The 15,129-nt window shown below is 42.5% G+C and overlaps 1 protein-coding gene across 2 annotated transcripts in view; it reads left to right on the plus strand.

Moving 5' to 3' along the window:
* Nucleotides 1-13,915, plus strand: part of CANX (calnexin) — a 34,201-nt gene extending 20,286 nt beyond the window's left edge. Inside the window, exons 8-15 of one of the 2 annotated variants that reach the window (XM_045890473.3) lie at nucleotides 1,731-1,920; nucleotides 4,819-4,932; nucleotides 5,214-5,370; nucleotides 7,462-7,677; nucleotides 8,354-8,473; nucleotides 9,333-9,459; nucleotides 9,642-9,736; nucleotides 11,563-13,915. In XM_045890473.3, coding sequence (XP_045746429.1) covers nucleotides 1,731-1,920; nucleotides 4,819-4,932; nucleotides 5,214-5,370; nucleotides 7,462-7,677; nucleotides 8,354-8,473; nucleotides 9,333-9,459; nucleotides 9,642-9,736; nucleotides 11,563-11,616 — 1,073 coding nt within the window. In that variant the 3' untranslated portion in view covers nucleotides 11,617-13,915. The remainder of the gene's footprint in view (nucleotides 1-1,730; nucleotides 1,921-4,818; nucleotides 4,933-5,213; nucleotides 5,371-7,461; nucleotides 7,678-8,353; nucleotides 8,474-9,332; nucleotides 9,460-9,641; nucleotides 9,737-11,562) is intronic. The other variant, XM_045890481.3, reaches the window with a different exon arrangement.
* The last annotated feature ends 1,214 nt before the right edge of the window (nucleotides 13,916-15,129 follow it).

Raw genomic sequence — 15,129 nt, forward strand, 5'->3', positions numbered from 1 at the left:
GAGCAAGGAGCCCGATGCGGGACTTGATCCCAGGACCCTCGGGATCAAGACGTTTAACCAACTGAGCCACCTAGAGTTGAGTTTAATCATTTGGACGTTGGAATGCATTTTTTATTTTATTATTATTATTTTTTAAAGATTTGTTTGTTTTTGAGAGAGAGAGAGACCGTGCAAGGGAGGTGAGAGGCAGAGGGAGAGAGAGAGAAATCCTCAAGCACACTCTGCACTGAGCACAGAGCCTGGCGTGGGCTCGAGACCAGGACCTGAGCTGAAACCAAGAGCCAGCTGCTTAACTGACTGAGCCACCCAGGGGCCCCTGGAATGTGTTTTTTATTTTAATGAAGCTTTTCCTGCTGGTTTGAGTATATGTGGACATGTCTCTTTTCCTAAAGAATACAGTAACCTTTTTTCTTTATAACAAAAGTAACACATGCTCTGTATAGAATTCAAAAGCTAGAAATAAGCAAACAAAAGACATTTAAAATTATCTGAAATATCAACATTGTAGTATGTATTTGGCTATATGTGTATAAACACATGTAATGTTTTATTAAAAGTTGAACGTGCTAGGGGCGCCTGGGTGGCTCAGTCGGTTGAGTGGCTGGCTCTTTTTTTTAAGATTTTATTTATTTACTTAATTGACAGAGAGACAGCGAGAGAGGGAACATAAGCAGGGGGAGTGGGAGAGGGAGAAGCAGGCTTCCCGCGGAGCAGGGAGCCCGATGTGGGGCTCGATCCCAGGACCCTGGGACCATGACCTGAGCTGAAGGCAGTCGCTTAACCGACTGAGCCACCCAGGCTCCCCGAGTGGCTGGCTCTTGATGTCAACTCAGGTCATGATCTTGGAGTCGTGGGATTGAGCCCCGCATCTGGCTCTATGCTCAGCAGGGAGTCTGCTTGAGGATTCTCTTTCCCTCTCCTTGCACACATGCACGCACTTTCTCTCTCTCTCTCTCTCTCAGATAAATTTAAAAAAAAGTTGGACGTGCTGTATTTCACTTGCTCCCCTCACAAAAGTAGGAATCTCTCTGAGAGTACATATGACTGATCACATTGCTGTTCTCATGATCATTGATGTCAGTGGTATGGGCGCTCCTTGCTTTCCGTGGTATTCTGGATGTGCTGGGACTTAGCCAGGTGCCTGTGAGACATTTAGGTGTGGGATCCAGGCTTCAGAGGAAGTCTCACTTAAGATACCTTTATGGATTTAAAGTTCCCCTGGACTCCAGAAGTACAACCGTAAGTAGGCATGTAGTTTAATAAATAAGATCAAGAGCTTGTGTACTTTGAAATTTTGGTGACATATATGGTAGTACCAATTCAAAAAATGAGGAAATGGGCTTTTCTTTTTTTTTGCTCTGAGGTGATGGTTATAATAAATTAACTTATTTGCCTGTTGACTAATGTGTAACCATTTGTGTCAGACTATTATTGCATTAGTTCTTTGGTGTTTTGATGTTTTTAATGTCTATAAGTAGTCTTCTGGCATTTTAAATTTTATGTATCATTTGCTTTAATTTTAAAATCCTGAGGAACTAGCATTTATGATCTACAAATATGGAAGAGAGAGTTAACTTACATAAGGCTCCAAGACCATGTTCTGACTGACACCCTGAGGTCATTACACTGTGCTTCCGTTTTATATTAGAAATATGATCTGCTGTGGTAAAGAGAGCTTGGGGAGTGAGTGGTTAATTTATTTTTCTTTAATTGCATTTCATTTTTTTCAGTCTTGAATCCAGATAATAGTTTTGAAATATTAGTGGACCAATCTGTTGTGAATAGTGGAAATTTGCTAAATGACATGACTCCTCCTGTAAATCCTTCACGTGAAATTGAGGACCCAGAAGACCAGAAGCCTGAGGATTGGGATGAAAGACCAAAAATACCAGATCCCGATGCTGTCAAACCAGATGACTGGTGAGTCTTTGCAGTGCAGCATTTCATATGTTCCACATGGCTTAAGCAACTCAGTGTTGGCTAAGATCTCATAATTTCAGTAATCTGTGATGCTGTCTAAATGGTAGGAAAAATGGAGACCACTATAGCTGAAAATGGGCGATAATGGTCATCTGGATTGCCTAATACCATTTTACAAGCCACAAAATGCTGAAGTTGATGAGTTTGCCAGTGGTAACATGGGTGGTTTGTAGCAGAACCTTTCTTGGCCTTGCTCTTCCAGTGCTTTTATGAATTAACATTTGAAAGTCTTGAAATTTTATTTATTTTTTTAAAGATTTTGGGGCACCTAGGTGGCTCAGTTGGTTAATCGTCTACCTTTGGCTCAGGTCATGATCTCAGGGTCTTGGGATCTAGCCCTGTATCAGGCTCCCTGCTTAATTTTTATTTATTTGAGAGAGAGAGAACTCATGCGTGCACAAGTGGGGGGGTGGAGGGGTAGAGGGAGAGGGCTCCCCTCTGAGCAGGGAGCCCAAAGTGGGGCTCGATCCCAGGACCCTGAGATCATGACCTGAGCCGAAGGCAGTTGCTAACCAATGGAGCCACCCAGGTGCCCCAAAATTTTAAATTTTAATTTGAAAAATAACCTTTTCCCCATTAAATAACACTCAAGACATCTCTGCTCTGTATTGGGCAATGGAATACAAAGCCACAGGGATACCAGCTGCCCGCATGACTCCCAGTCCAGCTGTAAGATAGGCAGGTGAAGTTGGCATGTATGTGGTGAGTGATCTAATAGTAGGTATTATTAGTAAGTGACCAGAGCACCAAGCATACCTGGTCCAGGGGTGGTTTCTTGGAGCAGAGCAAGTCAAACTGGGACTTGGAAGTCGGGTAGGAGTCAAGCAAATGGTGAAGATGGGAAATGATATTCCCAGCTTGTGCAAAAATAGAGGAGTAGGAGTGAGCTTGACATGTGTGAGTGAACTTGAGTATACGCTGTGTAGCCTTTCTTGTAGGATAAGAATTGGAGAGTGAGGAAAAGTGAGAACAGCAGGGCTGTACTCTTGTGTATGGCCGTGTTTGAACTCCGATACAGTGACTTTCAGAAATGTCAGGAAGTGACAAAGAGCCGTTAAATTCTAGCTGATATTTTTCCTTTCTTAAAGTATACGTGTACCTGGGGGCGCCTGGGTGGCTCAGTCATTAAGCGTCTGCCTTCGGCTCAGGTCATGATCCCAGGGTCCTGGATTGAGCCCCGCATTGGGCTCCCTGCTCCGTGGGGAGCCTGCTTCTCTCTCTCCCACTCCCCCTGCTTGTGTTCCTGCTCTCGCTGTCTCTCTCTCTGTCAAATAAATAAATAAAATCTTAAAAAAAAAAAAGTATGTGTACCTGAACTTTCATGCCGCACTAGTGTAAACGCTGAATTTATTTGTGTATTCACGAACATAGATCTGGATTCAGCCTATTTCAGTATCACGCTCCTTAACTAGCGGATTTATTTTGGGGGTAGGAGTGTGAATGTTTAGCTTCATTAAAAGGGCCAGCTAAATGTTATACAATGTTCTCATGCAATTAATTTAAAACAAGCATGAGTCAAAAAGAAGCATAATCCTGATAGAGGATAGAAGATGTCTTTGCTTACCAGTTAATATGATATGTTTCATAGTAACCGTGTAAAACTTTGAAATTAGTTACTTGACAAACTTTTATTTTAAGAGTAATTGTTTGAGGGGCGCCTGGGTGGCTCAGTCGTTAAGCGTCTGCCTTCGGCTCAGGTCATGATCCCAGGGTCCTGGGATCGAGCCCCGCATCGGGCTCCCTGCTTAGCAGGAAGCCTGCTTCTCCTTCTCCCACTCCCCCTGCTTGTGTTCCTGCTTTCACTCTCTCTCTCTCTGTCAAATAAATAAATAAAATTAAAAAAAAAAAAAAAAGAGTAATTGTTTGAGTTACAATTCACATACTAAAATCCACCCTCGTAATTGGTACAATTCAGCAGTTTGGTATATTCACAGAACCATCCCCACTGTCTAATTCCAGAACATTTGTATCACCCAAAAAGAAATCCATACCCATTAAGCGGTTACTTCCTGTTTCCCCCTTCCACCAGCCCCTTGGCAATCACTAAACTACTTTCTATCTCTGGATTAACCTATTCTGGACGTAGCATACTGTAATGTATGACCTTTTGTGTCTGGCTTCTTTCACTGAGCATAATGTCTTCAGGGTTCATCCATGTTGAAGCATGTGACAGTACTCCATTCCTCTTTCTGAGCGAATAATACTCCATCGTGTGATAACCGCCACACTTCATCCATTCCCCGGTTGACTGACGTTTAGGTTGTCTCCCTGTTTTGGCAATGGTTATGAGCCCTGCTGCTATGAACAGTCGTTACAGATTTTGAATGGTTCTGCATTTTCATTGCTCTTGGAGCAGAATTGCTGCTGTTTTTAACTTTCCCACCAGTAACGTTATGAGAGTCCTGGTTTCTCCACATCCTCGCCAGCACTTGTTTTTATCAGTCATTTTTCTCACAGCCATCCTAGTGGTCGTGAAGTGATCGCTTATTAGGGCTTTGATTGGCATTTCCCTGGTGGCTAACGATGTTACACATCATTTCGTGTGCTTATTGGCCCTCTGTGTATCTTTGGAGAAATGTCTATTCACATCCTTTGCCAGTGTTTAAGTTGGGTTGTCTTTTTATTATTGAATTGTAAGAGCTCTCTATTCTGAATACTAGACCACTATCATAGGAATGAATTATTCTCTTCTATTTTCTAGGAGGAATTATTTTAAATTTTGAGATTAAGTGTGACTGAAATATTTTCAGATTGCCCTGTTTCAGATTCATGACGTGGGATCACATTGTGATTTTTCAGTCAGTGTTGTCATAATTAGCTTTTTCTTTTGTGTTTAAGGGATGAAGATGCCCCTGCTAAGATTCCAGATGAAGAAGCTACAAAGCCTGAAGGCTGGTTAGATGATGAGCCCGAATATGTACCTGATCCAGATGCGGAGAAGCCAGAGGATTGGTAAGAGCTTCAGTTAACTTTTTAAATTACTGCTTTTTTATTGAAGTGAAAGTTAATGATTAAATATAGCCAAGTGTCCAACTTAAGTGTAGAGCTCAACAAATTTAATTACGTGTTTGTCTTTAATGCACCTGTCATGAAAAACCCTTCTTACTGGAAATGCAGGAGTAAGATGATACTCCAGTGACACAGTATGACTGCAGGATTTCAGGGGAGCCCTGGCGTGGCCGTCCTAGTCTCGCATCACAGAATCTATTTGTAATTTGTCTGTATCTCCACAGGGATGAAGATATGGATGGGGAATGGGAGGCTCCTCAGATTGCCAACCCTAAGTGTGAGTCGGCCCCTGGGTGTGGTGTCTGGCAGCGACCTATGATTGACAACCCTAATTATAAGGGCAAATGGAAGCCTCCCATGATTGACAATCCTAACTACCAGGTTTGTGCCTCCTGATGGTTGAGTTACCTCATTGATCTGTTTGTTTGGATAGAAGTTTTGTCTGTAGCGAGGCTGCGTGGTTGATCACTGTATTCAAACAACTGAATTAAAAGCAAACTTGAGGGGCGCCTGGGTGGCTCAGTCATTGGGCGTCTGCCTTCGGCTCAGGTCATGATCCCAGGATCCTGGGATCGAGCCCTGCATCGGGCTCCTGGCTCCGCGGGAAGCCTGCTTCTTCTCCCATTCCCCCTGCTTGTGTTCCCTCTCACGCTGTCTCTCTCTCTCTCTGTCAATTAAATAAATAAAATCTTTAAAAAACAAAACCAACTTGAGGGGTGCCTGGGTGGCTCAGTCAGTTGAGAGTCCAACTCCTGATCTCAGCTCAAATCTCAAGAGTCAGGTGGTGACTTGAACCCCCGCGTTAGGCTCCACGCCCAGCTTAAAAAAAAAACCCAAAAAACAAACTTCAGAATTGAGAGAGAGCTTATATGCTAGGTGTTGAAAAAATACACCTAGGGACTGGAAAGAGGTTTCATAATTGCTTTGTAACCTGTGTTTAAAAACAGAAAAGAAAAATGGAAAGCTTGTTATTTGGGCACCCTGCTGTTGTGTGGTGTGGGGTGTTGCAGCCACTGGATCCAAACTGGCGATCCGTGGGATGCAGTGGGTAGAGCGTGGAGACGGGAGGGGGCTCCCTGACCCCGAGTCTGCCCAGTGCTTCGCCTCAGTATCTCAGCTGTGAAAAGACGGTACAGATGGTGATGTTATAAAGCTGCAGCTTTGCTACAGACGTAACCACTCAGACCCTGGTCTCCTCAGTTTCTGTCTTAGTCAAATGATTTGTCATCATTAATTTCCACTTTGTCCCCCTTTACTTTGTCTTATTTTTCACAAAATAATTTATTTCAGAGAAAAAGAGAGCACGAGCGTGCAGTGGGGAGGGGTAGGAGAGGGAGAGAGAGTGTTAAGCCATCTCCGGGCTGAGCGTGGAGCCTGACATGGGGCTCAATCTCAAGACCCCAAGATCACGACCTGAGCCCAAATCAGTAGTCAGACATTCAGGATGCCTGGGTGGCTCAGTCAGTTAAGCGGCTGCCTTCGGCCCAGGTCATGATCCCAGGGCCCTGGGATTGAGTCCCACATCGGGCTCCTTGCTCAGCAGGGAACCTGCTTCTCCCTCTCTCCCCCTCTGCTTGTGCTCTCTCTGTCAAATAAATAAAAATAAAATCTTTAAAAAAAAAAAAAGAGTCAGACATTCAACCAATTGAGCCATCTAGGCATCCCTGTCCCCCTTTAAAATGTAAGGTATGGGTGTGTGTCTCTGTGCATATGCTATGTGTATACTTTTCTGTTTGTAAGTGTATTTTTAGTTGTGTATTCAAGCAATAAGATAAATTAAAATCGCCCTTGAATTAAAACCGCCCTTTAGCTGTTCTGTGGATGGCCATTTGGGTGGATTGCCTTCCACGCATTTTTGCTTTCAGAGTCTTTGCTGCAGTGATCACCCTTGCGTGTGTCTGGGTATGTGTGGTAACTATTCCTCTAGCTAGTTATCAAGAAGTACAATTGCTGGTTGAAGGTCACGTACATTGCGAATCCCCACTGAGCAAGCCTGTGCTTGTTCAAGGCTATTCGTTGATAAGAGTCTTGTTGGAATGTGCCAGGCAGAGCTGTTGGTTTGGGTCAAGGTCAGGGTTGAGGTTAGAAATTGAAAGTAGTTGGAGTCCAGACATCTTCATCATTTTCTCCCTGGTACTCAGTTACGTTTTACAAAGTCAACACTACCGTCACTGATCATGCACAATTGGTCTTAACTCTTATTTGTGGTGTTCATTATCTGAAATGTTGTGTTTTGTTTTTTTTTAAGATTTTATTTATTTATTTGACAGAGAGAGACACAGCGAGAGAGGGAACACAAGCAGGGGGAGTGGGAGAGGGAGAAGCAGGCTTCCCGCTGAGCAGGAAGCCTGATGTGGGGCTCAATCCCAGGACCCTGGGATCATGACCTGAGCAGAAGGCAGACGCTTAACGACTGAGCCACCCAGGTCCCCTATTTGAAATGTTTTAAAAAAATATATTTTTTTTTTCCAGGGAATCTGGAAGCCCCGAAAAATACCAAATCCGGATTTCTTTGAAGATCTGGAACCTTTCAAAATGACTCCTTTTAGTGCTATTGGTTTGGAACTGTGGTCCATGACCTCCGATATTTTTTTTGACAACTTTATTGTTTGCGGGGATCGAAGAGTAGTTGATGATTGGGCCAATGATGGATGGGGACTGAAGAAGGCTGCTGACGGGGCTGCCGAGGTTCGTGCTCACTTGCTTCTTAGGCATTTATGTCTGTTATTGCTGGGGACAAATTGTTCCTTTTGTGGCAGGCAATCTTCTAGGATTTGTCTTTTCCCTTATTTGAGAATATTGGCATAAAATGTGGGACTGGATGCCTGCTAAAGACAAAATACTGGGTGTTTGGACATGATTTCGTTAGTCTAATGTAATGGCTTTAGATTCCCTATTTGTGTTAGGGTAGGGTTTTTTGTTGCTTTTTTTTTTAATTACCGTGCTAAAATATGTTTAACAAAATTTGTCATTTAGGGTATTTTAATGCACTCTTAAATGTTGAATCTTGGTTTACCAGTATATGCAATTTTCACACAATTGGCCACATGGTCGAGCTATGAGTGGGAGAGCCAGAGATACTGATCAAGAAATTCTCCATTCACTGGCCCTGAGGTTAAGGGGGCCTCTGGCAGGTGATTAAGAATCCTGTGTTGACATCTGTGAAAGGGAAATCACCTTGATGATAAGAGTGGGGGGGAAATGGAGGCTTTTCTCTTATTTCCTTTTTATATTGTCTGAATATCTTGGCTCGAACCCTTTGACAAAGGAGGAGCCTGAGTAGTGCCATGCAGAAATTGAACAGTGCAGCCTATATTTGGTGTCAAAACCGAGGACCTGAAGTCTGTCCCGTCCTGTTTTTCAGCCAGGTGTAGTGGGGCAGATGATTGAGGCCGCTGAGGAGCGCCCGTGGCTCTGGGTGGTCTACATTTTGACCGTAGCTCTGCCCGTGTTTCTTGTTATCCTCTTCTGCTGCTCTGGAAAGGTATGAGTTTTTCTGTTTAGTCACTTTTATATATTAGTATAACTAAGATCTTTTGCCTGAAGTTTTCTTGGCAATGACTGGGTCACATCTGAAACCTTAGTCACTGCTCTCAGTGGCCATATATTGTGCCCAGGTGGGAGTAGGATTTACAGCCCTTCGGTTTCTAGTAGTAGTTAAGCCTGCTGTATTACTCTTCCCTAATATTTGGCAGCAGTTCTGGAAAACAAAAATAAAAAACTCAACAACTTAGATACAAAACCAGCCATCTGGACCCAAACCAGCTTTTCCTCCTTGTCATAGCTGTTTGTATTCATATACTTTATAACAGTCTTTGATTTTTTTTTCATTATCCATTCTTCCCTCAGCATCCCCACGCTCCCTCCAAAAATACATGTGGGGGTAATCCAGCCTTATTTTAAAGTTTTTCTAATTTAGTCTTTGTTGTATGCAATCCAAAAACCAGGAAAGAAAATTTTGTTTAGGTACTCTACTTCTATTAAATGAGGATTGTGTTTCACCTTGCATTCGATGTTTTGTAACCTGATCCCCAGGTTTCCTTTTTCAGTCTTCTCCCCCCACCATGGTTCTGTCTGCGTGTCTGTGCCTCAGTCATCTTGACTGTTTAGATCTGCATGTTCCTGCCTCACCTCTTTGTTCTTACTGTGCCTCCTGCCTTTGACACACACACATGCTCACTGAAGAGAGAGCTCTCGGGGCAGGAATTCTTTCTTAACATTTTTATTTATCTATGCCAGTATATGGCCTTGTGCAGAACTTTATTCATAGGCATTCAATAATTATGTGATAATGTACATAAAAATGTGAACAAAACTGTTGGTGCTTTGGGGGAATATTTCAGAAACAGTCCAGTCCTGTGGAGTATAAGAAGACCGATGCTCCCCAACCAGATGTGAAGGAGGAGGAAGAAGAAAAGGAAGAGGAAAAGGACAAGGGAGATGAGGATGAGGAGGGCGAAGAAAAACTTGGTAAGTAGACCCCAGAATATCTGCTTTACGCCAAGACCCTAAGATGTTTCAAACTCAGAAGCAAGTGACGACGCTAAAGATTGCCCTAGACTCCAGAGGTGTGTCCTAAGGCTACTGGTCTCATTATCAAAAACAAGTATGAGGTTTTGCTCAGTTTGTTGTACTTTTGGTCTCTGTCTCAGAAGAGAAGCAGAAGAGTGATGGTGAAGAAGATGGTGGCACTGCCAGTCAGGAGGAGGACGACAGGAAACCTAAAGCAGAGGTAACGGCAGAAGGTGTACGTATTCCAGCCCGAGCAGCTTGGGGGAAGATGCATTTAAGTAGGGGCTTATTTTCAGAGAGTAATTTTCATGGGCTGTGGCAGTAAAAAAAAAAAAAAAAGCTAGAATTAATTTTGTAAGAGTGGAATTCTTAGCAACACAGGTACACATTTCCTTGGATCATTTTAAACTACATCTGAATCTCAGAAGTATTTTTCTGTGCTGCAGATGGTTTTCTGGAATAAGCAGAAGGTTTCAGGGGAAAACCAATAAAATGTTTGCGAAAATGGTGACTTCAGGTTATTACTGAACACGTCTGTCTCCTCTCTCTCCCCACTGTGCCCTGAAAAAGTATTTCCTTCCCTGGTGGTCTAGTGGTTAGGAGGAGAAAAAAAAATATTTCTTGAACAATGATTTCATTGTATTCTAAAATTTTTGTCCATGTGGCTTATGGATTTGTTCATTCAACAAGTATTTATGGAGTGCCCATCATGGGCTGCACATTGTCAGTGAACAAGACAAAGATACCCTTCCTTTGGGGGGCCTAAATTCCATTGGGAGGAAATTGACAATAAGCTGTAGGCATTATAAGGAAGTAAATGAATAGTATGTTAGGAAGCGATAGGCCATGAAAAAGAAAAGTAGGACAGGAAAAGGTATTGGAAGTACTGGAGGTGGGATGGGATGGGTTGCAGTGTTAGAGATGGTAGGCCTTGTTGAAGAGGTGACCCTGGGGCAGACCGGAAAGAGATAAAGAACTTTGCCGTAGAGGTGTCCATGGGAAGAATGTTCCTGCAGAGACAACAACCAGTACGGAGGCCTGAAGTAGTAGTCTAGAAGACCCTGTGGCCAGTAGAGTAGGGGGCGGAGGAAAGCAGGGTGGGGAAGGCTCCAGAGGAGGTGGGGCCTCCCAGGCCACGGTGTGGGCTTGGCTTCTTCTGGTGAAATGGGCAGCCATCGCAGGCTTTGGGGCACAGGCGTGACAGGATCTGCTTAGGCTGGCTGCCGTGGTTTCTACAGAATCAACGAGGCCAGGTCGGAGGCTGCTGCGATAATGCAGGCGGGATCCGCGGGATCCGGTGGCTCCGAGCAGGGTGATAGGAGAGTGTGAGAACTCACTGGGCTTCTGGGTCCAGATTTGGGTGCATTGGATAGGACGTATGAGGGAAAGAGAATGATCTACACTTTCCTTGGGGCCCTTTTCAGTCTGCTCCTTCCTGGAAAACCCTATGCAGTTTCCATTCCAGCTTCTACAACTGCCCCTCCATCGATAAAGGTCAACGCTGTTTCTATTTTCTTTGGCTATATTCTGTGTCAACTACGATGTAGACTTTCAACTAGATGTGCTTCTTTCAGGCAGGGACCAGTCTCACACACATATTTTATATTCCCCAGTCATCCTCACTCTGTAGAGTAGGAGTTACAGTCTTGAGTGTTGTGTGGGGCTCTGCTAGGATCATCTTCCATCCCCTGAGATCCTAGCTTTCTCAGCCTCAGAACGGGGCCGATGTGCCCACAGGCCAGTAGGTTCGGTTATTCAGGATTCAGCAAGATCACGTGGGAAAGCAGGGCATCTGGTCCTTTTTAAAGCAAATGTTGATGGGTTAGATTGAGGAAAGTGGATGTTTACAGAAAACCATACAGACTAAATTAGAGCACACAGAACCCTGCCACCTCTGAGATAGCTGTTGTTTTTGGTGCATTTTCTTCTAATCATTTTTCTTCTCTTATTTGGTCCTCAGATGGGTTACCCTGAGCCTGGCTGATCTTGAAAGCTTGGTGAAGTTTTAACTTGTTTAAAGCATGCTAATTATAGCGAATTTCTTATTTTTTCAACCAACAGGAGGATGAAATTTTGAACAGATCACCAAGAAACAGAAAGCCTCGAAGAGAGTGAAACAATCTTAAGAACTTGATCTGTGATTTCCTCTCCCTCCCCTTCCCCTGCAAGCGTGGTCCTAGGAGAGGGCCTGGCACACCTTAGGTTGAAACTCAGAAAACCTCCAGACGTCACCATCGACAGGCTCCAGTCGAACACTAGCCCGTGTAATTGTAAACATCTAAGCTGTCAGTAATTGCAGTTGTGACATAAAGGACCCTGTTTCTGTAGAAAGCAAGCATATAACATTAATGGTTGTGAAATGTAACATGAAGCAACTAACTCGTATTTTTGTTTTTGTTTTTAAACATCCTTGTTTTTTAAAATAGAGTGATAGAACTTTGCCAGTCTTTAAATTCTTGGCTTAATTTAATATATTAATCTGTCCATGCAGAAATAACACCAACCTTTAGAAATGCTAGGGGGATGAATTGCAGTTTTTATAACCAAATTTGTTTTTTAAGTTTGGTATTACAAAACATTCAAGTGTTCTCTGTCCCTTAAAATGGATAATCATGTTGAAAGTACAGTCGTTACATGGTTATAATCTTGTTTGGCTTGCTTCCATCACCCAGTTTCTCTTAAGGAAACTGAGGGGATGGACTGGATGGAAGCCCAAATTTATAGAAAGGTTCTGTTTCATTTGTATTAAAAATAGACATACAGAAAGAAGAAACTTTTCCTCTTGATGTTGGTTAGACCGTACAGTGCGTGTGTTCTGTTGCCCTTGGAACAGCTGTGTTCCCAGACAGTCAGTGGAGGAGGTGACATAAGGTGGCACTCGGGCGATCATGCTTCCCAAACTGGGAGAGTCTGGGCTCCAGCCTTCCGGAGCAGGTGGCCATGTAAGGAATGCTCCCAGGGCACGGGAGCTCCCAAGTAGATGCAGATGTTTTCATCACTTCTTCCACTGTGTTGACACTGTTTCCTTCCCTGTTGCCCCAAATCCCCGGCTTTCTCCTCTGCTATGCATTTTCTTCACAGCGCAGCTTGCAGTCCGTCGCTGAAAATGATTATAAGCTCCGCATAGTGTTAAGCTTTATTGTGATTAAGTGTATGTTTCTTCTTCCTTTTTTAAGCAGACCCACACCTTTCCAGGGTCAAAGTATAGGATAGAATACTGTCTTTCATTTTTATCCATTTCTTTTACTCTGTGTAAAGACTTGAGAAGTCTGAGCCAGAGGTGAGCCAACTCAGAATTGACTGTAATTGAACATAGGCGAAAAGTATTTATGGGAGGAGTGACATACAGCATGAATTTTCTGATTTTTTTTTAGCTGCTAAACTTTTTAAGTCTTCATTTGCAGTTCATGTAACCTTTGTGTCTTAAATTACATGATAAAGCAGTCCTGTTGAAAAAAAAATTTTTTGTTTGGGTATGTGGCTTGTAGAATTCTTTAAAAAGTGATCTTAGATTTGTTTTTTTCATGTGGAATGCAGATGGGTGCTATCAGAGCCTCTCCCCCATCACTATAGTGTAATATCATTATTACACCACACTGAAATGTATTCAGAGTTGTTTTAGCTTTATTCTTTCTTCAGAGGTGTTTCAAATGTACCGGTGATACTGTTTCTTGCACTGAATATATAAACACTCCAAAGTGTTTATATTGGGGAGATTTGGGGAGGAAGTATATTCGTAAAAGATGAAGGCTGTATCTGTTTATTTTGTTTATCTTCAATTTTTTACTGGTTCACTGAAATTCTTATGAGGGTGGGATGAATTTTTCTTGCTGTTCAGTGCTTTATCCTTTTCATCTGTTGTTCTGTGGTCACAGTGACCTTAGCTATGTAGCAGACTTTCCCAGATGTATTGAGTGCAAATAAACAGTTACTTAGCAAGACCTGAAAATATGTCTGCAGGTTTCTCCTTGAAGCAAATGTGTGGGATTATGGCATTTCCAGAAACCTGCCTTCACTGACCGTTGACGTTACATCTCGTGTCTCACTTAACAGTTTCTTCCAGCCCAGGTGTGGAATGACAAATATAGAGTGTTCCTTTGCCTTTCCAGGATTACTTAGCAAAGTTTGTCAAAAAAACAAAACAAAAGTCTTTTCTTGGTTCTCTTTTTCACTCTTTGTTGAAGGTGCACCCTTCCGATTAAATGTCTGACACATCAGTGAATGACCAGCAGTGTTTAGCTCTTCAAATGCACTTACATTATAGTTTTACGTGCTGGCTGTCTGTCACAGTGTTGTAAAATGCCCACTCCATCAGATGTGTTCCTCGATTTCTCTTATCCACAAAATACTCTCCATTTTTCTCAAATTGTCACGTCACTAAATGGTATTACATTAAAGCCCTCTGTTAAGTGTCTGCTTTTGACTGAACTTCTTCATGGTAACTTTCAATTCAAGTGTTTTACTGCAGAAAATGTGAATGGTTGAGTATTACTTCATGTCTTCATGTGGATTTGATCCAGTCAATTCAGTGTAGATTCTGCCGCCTTTTTCTTCTGGATTGGGGGTCAGCAGTTTCTGTTGTATAATAGGGATAGCAGCTCGGGGGGGGGGGGGGGTAGTAATTTGTAGATTTTTTTTTTTTTTTTTAAGATTTTATTTATTTGACAGAGCACAAGCAGGGGGAGCAGCAGAGGGAGAGGGAGAAGCAGGCAAGGAGCCAGAAATGGGGCTCCATCCCAGGACCCTGGGATCATGACCTGAACAGAAGGCAGATGCTTAACTGACTGAGCCACTCAGGCCACCCCCTCTTAAAAAAAAAAAAAAAAGGTTTTATGATAATATTCTTTAAGATATATGGGAGCCATTGAACTTTTAAATTTTTATTAGAGAATGTTCAGAATCAGACTCCATCTTTTACATATTCTTAAGTATTTCAAGGATATTTTTGAAAGTTAGACCAAAACTTTTTAAATATGTGCTATAGGCTTTTGGATTGCTTACTGAAAGAGAAGTACACAGTGTAGTACTCTTAGTTACTATTATCTCCCTTATTAGAAAATAATTTAATTCTAATGTAAAATACCTATGTTTGAAGACTTGGGGGAAAAAACTATTGATGTGGCCTTCATGAGTTCTAGACACTTTTGCCTTGGGCCACTTGTATTTATTTTTTACTGCATTTGTATAAAAATAATACTTGAATAAGAACTCATTTTTTTTTCCCCTTCTGATTTTAAAATATTTTTGTGGGCCCTAGTAAAATGTTAATGTAACAAATGTTTGAGCTGTTGGTGGTCCTGGCACCTCATGTTTAACTTTTTAGCAATTAGGGTGCCCATGACTGTTCCTTGTATCTCTTGGGCCAAAGCAGGCTTAGTTACCTAGTTTTAGTACTGAGTCACTGCTCCTGTTTTTTGCCCCAGTTTCCCACCCCCTATGCCTACTGGTTGTAATACTAAACGTAATTGTCTCTGGTTGGATTTTGTTGAGTGACTCAGTTTAACCTAAGCCACCATCCTTAAATGGCAGGCCAGGTTCCCTGTTTTTTTTGGCTGAAATCTCATCCTTTATAGTTCTAGTCCCCGCTAACGGAGCTAGACTCTTCTTCACACCCTCCTCTTCACATCT

This window comes from Mirounga angustirostris, unplaced genomic scaffold (genome assembly GCF_029215605.1).
Source record: "Mirounga angustirostris isolate CCGP_5_RB_7025 unplaced genomic scaffold, mMirAng1.0.hap1 SCAF_7, whole genome shotgun sequence".
NCBI classification, from domain to species: Eukaryota; Metazoa; Chordata; class Mammalia; order Carnivora; family Phocidae; genus Mirounga; species Mirounga angustirostris.